The sequence below is a fragment of the Cyprinus carpio genome, chromosome B5 (genome assembly GCF_018340385.1).
Source record: "Cyprinus carpio isolate SPL01 chromosome B5, ASM1834038v1, whole genome shotgun sequence".
In the NCBI taxonomy this organism is placed as follows: domain Eukaryota; kingdom Metazoa; phylum Chordata; class Actinopteri; order Cypriniformes; family Cyprinidae; genus Cyprinus; species Cyprinus carpio.
Window position 1 is genome coordinate 32,624,702 of NC_056601.1, and position 8,485 is coordinate 32,633,186.

At 38.5% G+C, this 8,485-nt stretch overlaps 1 protein-coding gene across 1 annotated transcript; it reads left to right on the forward strand.

Annotated features, from left to right (window-relative positions):
• Positions 1-1,093: 1,093 nt before the first annotated feature.
• LOC109090926 (RNA-binding E3 ubiquitin-protein ligase MEX3C-like) lies at positions 1,094-6,263 on the forward strand. Its single transcript, XM_042723186.1, has 3 exons — positions 1,094-1,240; positions 1,368-1,870; positions 3,250-6,263. The coding sequence occupies exons 2-3, from the start codon at positions 1,396-1,398 to the stop codon at positions 4,329-4,331; spliced, it is 1,557 nt and encodes a 518-aa protein (XP_042579120.1). The 5' UTR covers positions 1,094-1,240; positions 1,368-1,395; the 3' UTR covers positions 4,332-6,263.
• Positions 6,264-8,485: the final 2,222 nt, after the last annotated feature.

Here is an 8,485-nt window from a genome sequence, read left to right on the forward strand (position 1 = left end):
ACTGATCCCAAACTTTTGACCGGTAGTGTATTTATACACTTTAGCACTTTAAATTAATAAATTTAGGCCTATATTACTTTCAGAAATGTGTAAAAATAATTAATATAACTTTATAAATATAAAAGTTATAAATATATTTTATACATGTCACGACACGCACACAAACAGGTAGATCCAATTGCAGTGTTTTATTAGGATAATCCAGAATCATCAATCAGCCAGGCAAAGGTCAAAATCCAGGTAAGCATCCAAAACTAGAAACATAAACTACGGCACGGAAACACAACAAAGCAGGGTGACATTAAACAAGGACTCCGTAACAAAGACAGAAACAAACCAGGTATATATAGACAGGTGCAAACAATGTAAGTGGGAACAGCTGAATACAATGAACAGTGATGAGTACCAACAAGACTTGTGGGAAATGTAGTTCTGAAGTGGGGTGACGATAAGGGGAAGTGAGACCTCTAGTGGACATCCAATTCATACAAACAACGTGTCATGTGACAATACATATGTATTTATAAAATATATAACATTTATAAATATCTAAACGTTATAACTAATATGAGTTAAATTTATAAAACATTATAAATGGAACATAATAGTACAAACAAATGAGGAAAAAAAAAACAAGCAATTTAAATAAAGGAACGAATAGGCTAATATTAGCAGCGTCACAGAAACAGCCCAAAGCAGAAGCGGGACCACAAAACAAATGGAAAACTTGAGGAAATCATGTCATTTCATAATTTAAAAAGTGCATTATTTTATTTCTCATTTCTAAAGTGTTTTTACAGCCAAAATAAACTGAAATGTTAAGTTTATGGCTGCTAACGAAAAACACGAAATTTATAAATAAAGAAACCAATGTTATGAGCGTCACAGTATTGAATTTCAACGGAAATTTCCTAACAGAAAAAATTCCCAAAGCAGAAGTGAAATAACAAAACGAGAGAAATTGGAGTAAATTATATTCATTATATCTTTTTTATCATTTTATAATTTAAAAGGTGTCATTAATTTATGATTATAGTTTCTCTTATGGCCCAAATAAACATAAATGTAATGTTTTGGCTGCTAAAACGAAAACTTCACTGTTCATCCGCACCGGTGTGTGGCGCTGCGGCGACAGATCGCTGTTCACGAGCCTGCGCGAGGATCCCCGAAGAACCGTAAACAAAGAGAGCTAGCAGAGCAGGGTCACGGAACCACGGCTGCTGCTGCTAAAACATCCGCTGTAAGTTCAAATACACCGAACACACTTTACAAATCGTTTAATCTATTTCTGTATACTATAATAGAGTAACGAGAGCGCGGAAAACTCATTGTCGTGGCACTTTTGTTTGTGTATGTGTGTCCCGCAGTGAAAGCAGGACACGTTGTTTGTCGAGCATGCCCAGTAGCACAGCTCAACTCCTGGAGTCAGACGATACTGAACCGGACCTCCCGGTACCGGTACAGAACCTGAGCGGGATGAGCCTCCGGGATGAAGAGAGTCCGTCAGAACTACATGATACTTCTCATCTGGGTGTCCTGGGTGCGGTTTTGGACCTACAGCCCTTGTCCCAAACTGAATCAGAGGAGGAAAACACTAACAATAACAACATCATCAGGCATGATACTGATCTGGAGCAGCTGAGGGCCCTGGCCCTCACAGCCATGGAGGCCCCGGGGACCTGTGGGCTCTTCCTGGACGGGCCGGGCGAGTCCCAGGGTTACCAGGTTCAGGAGAACATGATGATGGCGATGATGATGATGCAGGAGGGTGAGAGGTGTGCGCTCAATACCAGGAGGAAGAGCGTTAACACAACAGAGTGCGTGATGGTGCCCACATCTGAGCATGTGGCGGAAATAGTTGGTCGGCAGGGTGGGTTTGTTCGATCGTTAATGTGTCACGTTTGATATTCTAAAATCATGACTCATCTTGTCTCACTTTTCAACAGTGTTCAACAATAAGGAGGCCAGCTGGATTAGTGATTCATATTTGTACTCGCCCTGCTGATATTCTCACAGACCTCGCCTCATGAGAAAAATAATGATATAATAAATAAATATATGAAAAAAAAATATATATCTAACCAAAATAAACAAAATAATTTAATTATATATATAATTAACACAATTATTAATATAGTATAATTAATTTAATATAGTATATTATTATTATAATGTATATTATTAATTAATATAAGAATATATATATATATATATATATATATATATATATATATATATATATATAAAATAGATTATATAAGAATATAATGCAATATAGTATAACCTTTTTATATTATTAATAAAATAAAAATTGTAATATTATTCTACCTAAATATTTTGTTAGAAAAATATATTTTCTATTTACATTAAAGTGCACGTTTAGTTACCAGAAAGTTTTACCTTTAAAAAAAAAAAAAAAAAAAAAGGTTATCCATCTTTTGTAGTAGCCTGTATTTCAGAACATGAATTAATTTTGAACCAGGGTTATTATAGTTCACTCAAACAGAAACTGAAACCCATTTCAGTACTTGAGCAAAAATAAATGTTAACTGAAAAAAAAGTAAAATATAAAAAACACGTATTTCAGTTGGCAACATTTCTCATTTTATTTTAGTGTAACTAAAATAACTAACTAGATATACTAAAATAACTAAAACTGAAATAAAAATTCATAAATTAGATAATAAAAATAGACCTGTATAAATAAAACAAAAACTACTAAAAATGGCCCAAAACAATTAGTAAAACTTTAACTAAAATTAAAATAAAATGCTAAATATAAATAAAAACGAATTCAAAATATTTGCTTTAGTTTAAAAAAAAAAAAGAGTTAGACAAAACCTTATTTATTTTTAATATTAGTAATAAGCCTGATCATTAGTCCTAATGATTTGTATATTGCGTGAGCCAATTTCTCAATATCAGCACAATGGGTTTAATAATATATGCTTGCACTGACCTCACTGAACTGCATGTGTCATGTACACTATAGATTACAGCTGCCCCAATTATCTGTAATGACGTGATGTTTCTTCACTGCACTGGATGAAAACAAGTTGTGTAATACTAACACACTGACAACCTGTTACCATATCAAGTCTGTTAGTATTGACCAATCAGCATCCAGGACTACTGCACTAATTACTCCTGTGAAGAGCTCACTTGTCTATGCCTGTGACTGATTGATTGATAGAGGGCTTCTTAAGCTGGCAAAGTGTTGACTTGTATTTGTATTTCTGTTTTTCTCAGGTTGCAAAATCAAAGCTCTGAGAGCAAAGACCAACACTTACATCAAAACCCCGGTGAGAGGAGAGGAGCCCATGTTTGTAGTGACCGGCCGGAAGGAGGACGTCATCACGGCCAAGCGAGAGATTCTGTCTGCGGCCGAGCATTTTTCCCTCATCCGGGCGTCTCGGAACAAAGTGGCACCAACAAACAGCATTCCTTGCCATCCGGGACAGACCACCATCCAGGTTCGGGTGCCGTATCGAATGGTAGGGCTCGTGGTGGGGCCAAAAGGAGCGACTATCAAGAGGATCCAGCAGCAAACCCACACTTACATCGTCACGCCAAGCCGCGACAAAGAACCGGTGTTTGAGGTGACCGGGATGCCAGAGAACGTAGACCGAGCTCGGGATGAGATTGAAGCTCATATTGCGATGCGCACCGTGGGAAGCGTGGACACCACTGTGGACGATGACGATTTCCACTACAACGGCACCGATGTTGGTTTCGATTCGGGCAGCAACGGAGCCTGGCTCTTCTCCGGCGGCGTTTCAAACTTCCACAGGAATGCCGCAGGGTATCGCAACGACAGCTCCAGCTCGCTCGGAAGCAACTCTAGCGAGTCTTACTACAGCGGGAAAGGCAGCGCAGTGGCGGATCTCAGTCCCGGGAACAGCGGTGGCACATTCTGGTTTGGCGATTCCCACTTGCCTTTGGGATCTGAAGATCCTGCGGGTTACGATGGGCTAACGATGACAGCGCCATCCGCCAATCCCACATTGTGGAGCACTCTCGAGCGAGGAGGAGCGAGTTTGCCCACTACGCCGAGGTTCTCTCCGTCCCGTCTGTCTCCGTCTCCTCCGGAGGATTATCCGCTGGTTCGGTTGGTGCAGGAGAATTCCCAGAGCCTCCCAGCCTTTGGCTCCGCATTTTCCCCATCTAGCGACAGCACAGGCTCCAGCTCTCCGCCGGATGTGCGCACTTACCCCAAACACAGCCAAGTTCCTGCGTGCGTACGCTGTGGAGACAACGTGGCGACGCTCGTCCTGGGTGCGCAAAACCTCATTTGTTTGGAGTGTTCCAACTCCATCCTGCAAAACGCATAGAGAGAGGAAAAAAATCGGGAGGGGGAGGAGTTAACTGGGTTAATTTTTTACATTGAAATACTTCTTCCTTATTACGTTGAAATAACTGGGAAATGCAGGTTTTTGATTAATAACCACAGTTGAGTTCATCTCAAAGTTTAGCTGTCGCGTCGTTCTTGCGGCGAGCAGCGCTGGGGTTTAGCAGTGCTAAATTGCCATCACTTTTTGTTGTTTTGTTTTCAAAGTTTGTTTACATTTCCATGTGCCTGATTTCATGACGGTGGTGGTGTGGATTGGCGATGTTGCTGCGAAAGCATCTGTGGCCTTTAGTTTCTGTTTCACAACACTAGAGTCGAGCAGTACGCGATCATAAAGAGCTGTCCTGAACTCCACCTAGGGACCGCTTTGAGCATCTCCGGACGCAATACGAAATCTAAGGGCATTGCATGTCCTCATTATAGGAATAGTTCACCCTAACATTAAAATTTGCTGAAAAAGTACTCACCTCACTTCTTCATTAGAACAGATTTGGAGAAATTTATCATTACATCACTTGCTCTCCAAAGCAAAAAGCTTTATTAAGGATAGCGGACCCTTATTTTTGACGTTAAAACATCTTGATTAGGCAACTCTTCACTTCACAAGATGTTAACTGATGGACTGGAGTGGTGTGATGTTTGGACTCTCATTCTGACGGCACCCATTCACTGCAGAGCATCCACTGGTGAACAAGTGATGCAATGATACATTTTTCCCAAACTGTTCTGATGAAGAAACAAAATCTTGGATGGTCTGAAGGTGACAAAATTTTCTGCAAATTTTCAATTTCAGGTGAAGTATTTTGTGAGCAAAATGAATTTGCGTGAATGAATTGCTCAGGAATCAGTTTGTGCATAAATTACTGTGTTAAACTCTCAAATAACACACAGGTAGTTTTTAGATCAATTTAAACATTGCTTGTGTTTCAAGCCGATTTCACATTCAATTAAATGTTTCCATCCACATATTTGTATGCAAAATTTGGGATATCGGATTTAAAAAGCTGGATGGAAGTAGTGTTGTCAAACGATTAATCGTGATTGTGTAAATTAAATGTTTCATGCACGAGGCCCTTTTTCGTAGCTTGCATTACAGTATGTGTTTATGACTCCTCTCGCGCCAGGACATCACACGGTGTCATACTGAGAGGAGCGAGTCATTTAGGACCTGAGAGGAGTGATTTTGTCAAAGATAATGTTGTATAAACCTCTCAAAGTGTAGGTTGACACGGCTACTTGCGCCTGTTTACTTTGTGCAAACACCACTAAACTCCGAGAAACTAAGGCATGAGAGATCCATAACCTCTCAAGATTCACCTTGAAAGTTTTTTTATTTTATTTTACAATTTTGTAGTATTTCTGTAGTTTATATTTCATATTCAAATACATATATATATTAAGATTTAAGATATATATTAAGACTATCTGGCGAGCAGTCGCTGCCGTAAATATTAGCTTGTAGAGTATTGATGTTAGGTACAATAGAGCAGGAAAGAGCACACCTGCATGTTTTATTATCTAACGATTCCTAAACTGCAACAAAAAAAGCCAAGGATCCAATATAGATATAGACATACATGCTGCATTAGGTCTGCATACTACCACATTATGAACAAAATAAAAGTCCTACTTTAAACATGACTAGGAATTTTATGTTTATCAGAGGGATTTTTTACCAACACACTGCAACAATGTTTCTGTAGTTGATCATTTTACTGTTCTTTTAATATGTATATACATTTATGCAGGGACATGAAGGCATATAAGTTGTATTATTAAAGTTTAAAATATATTTTATGATAAATGGCCTTACTGTCCAAAGCACTGATATTATATATTTGCTGTAAAAAAGAATCAAGATTTTTATTTTTCTGATATTAAAAGTTACTTAATAAATTGTTTCATTTAAAACCAATATTATAGTTCTCCCTTATGAAAACTGCCATGGTAACCACATTTTCAGCATAAAGCATGTTGTTGCAAAAATGAATTTATGAATAAAATTCTGATGAAATTCATGAAAAGCACAAAGTTTGGTAGTATAGTTCTCCCTTATGAAAACTGCCATGGTAACCACATTTTCAGCATAAATACTGCAGTCATAAATTATAATGATTTCAGTGCAGTGGAAGCTGTTGCATTTTGGTAGAAACTTTTTGTAGCATGGTAAATTTTCAGCCTTTAGGTAATCCTTACAGCCTCTGATTTTAACACACAAACACTGATGCAAATTTATATAATGACACGTAAAAAAAAAAAAAACAGTTTGTCAAATTTAGTAGTTTCAGAAAGAGCAGCTGGATTGTTTAATGACTGAAAGCCATAAAACATAATTACTGTATTCTCATATCTACAGTAATGTTATAGCATGTTTCAGTCATTATGTTGATGAGCATGAACAGAAAAGTACTAATAAGTGAAGAAACACACCGGAAAATCTTCATCAGCCTGCACAACCTGCTCAACAAGTCACTCCTACACACACAGTCTCTCTGGTTGACACACAGGATGTGCTCAGAATGAAATACTGGTGTACTACGCAGTATACAGGTGCTGGTCATATAATTAGAATATCATCAAAAAGTTGATTTATTTCACTAATTCCATTCAAAAAGTGAAACTTGTATATTATATTAATTCATTACACATAGACTGATATATTTCAAATGTTTATTTCTTTTAATTTTGATGTTTATAACTGACAACTAAGGAAAATCCCAAATTCAGTATCTCAGAAAATTTGAATATTGTGAAAAGGTTCAATGTTGAAGACACCTGGTGCCACACTCTAATCAGCTAATTAACTCAAAACACCTGCAAAGCCTTTAAATGGTCTCTCAGTCTAGTTCTGTAGGCTACACAATCATGGGGAAAACTGCTGTATTGACAGTTGTCCAAAAGACGACCATTGATACCTTGCACGAGGGCAAGACACAAAAGGTCACTTGCAAAAGAGGCTGGCTGTTCACAGAGCTCTGTGTCCAAGCACATTAATAGAGAGGCGAAGGGAAGGAAAAGATGTGATAGAAAAAAGTGTACAAGCAATAGGGATAATCCGCCCTGGAGAGGATTGTGAAACAAAACCCATTTAAAAATGTGGGGGAGATTCACAAAGAGTGGACTGCAGCTGGAGTCAGTGCTTCAAGAACCACTAAAAAAAGTCGTATGCAAGAAAAGCGTCACAACTTTCGCATTCCTTGTGTCAAGCCACTCTTGAACAACAGACAGCGTCAGAATGGGCTAAAGACAAAAAGGACTGGACTGCTGCTGAGTGGTCCAAAGTTATGTCTGATGAAAGTAAATTTCCTTTGGAAATCAGGGTCCCAGAGTCTGGAGGAAGAGAGGAGAGGCACACAATCCACGTTGCTTGAGGTCCAGTGTAAAGTTTCCACAGTCAGTGATGGTTTGGGGTGCCATGTCATCTGCTGGTGTTGATCCACTGTGTTTTTCTGAGGTCCAAGGTCAACACAGCCGTATACCAGGAAGTTTTAGAGCACTTCATGCTTCCTGCTGCTGACCAACTGTATGGAGATGCAGATTTCATTTTCCAACAGGGCTTGGCCCCAGCACACAGTGCCAAAGCTACTAGTACATGGTTTAAGGACCATGGTATCCCTGTTATTGATTGGCCACCAAACTCGCCTGACCTTAACCCCATAGAGAATCTGTGGGGTATTGTGAAGAGGAAGATGTGATATGCCAGACCCAAGAATGCAGAAGAGCTGAAGGCCACTATCAGAGCAACCTGGGCTCTCATAACACCTGAGCACTGCCACAGACTGATCGACTCCATGCCACGCCACATTGCTGCAGTAATTCAGGCAAAAGGAGCCCCAACTAAGTATTGAGTGCTGTACATGTTTATACTTTACATGTTCATACTTTTCATTTGGCCAAGATTTCTAAAGATCCTTTCTTTGTATTGGTCTTAAGTAATATTCTAACTTTCTGAGATACTAAAATTGGGGGTTTTCCTTAGTTGTCAGTTATAATCATCAAAATTAAAAGAAATAAACATTTGAAACATATCAGTCTGTGTGTAATGAATGAATATAATATACAAATTTCACTTTTTGAATGGAATTAGGGAAATAAATCAACTTTTTGATGATATTCTAATTACATGACCAGCACCTG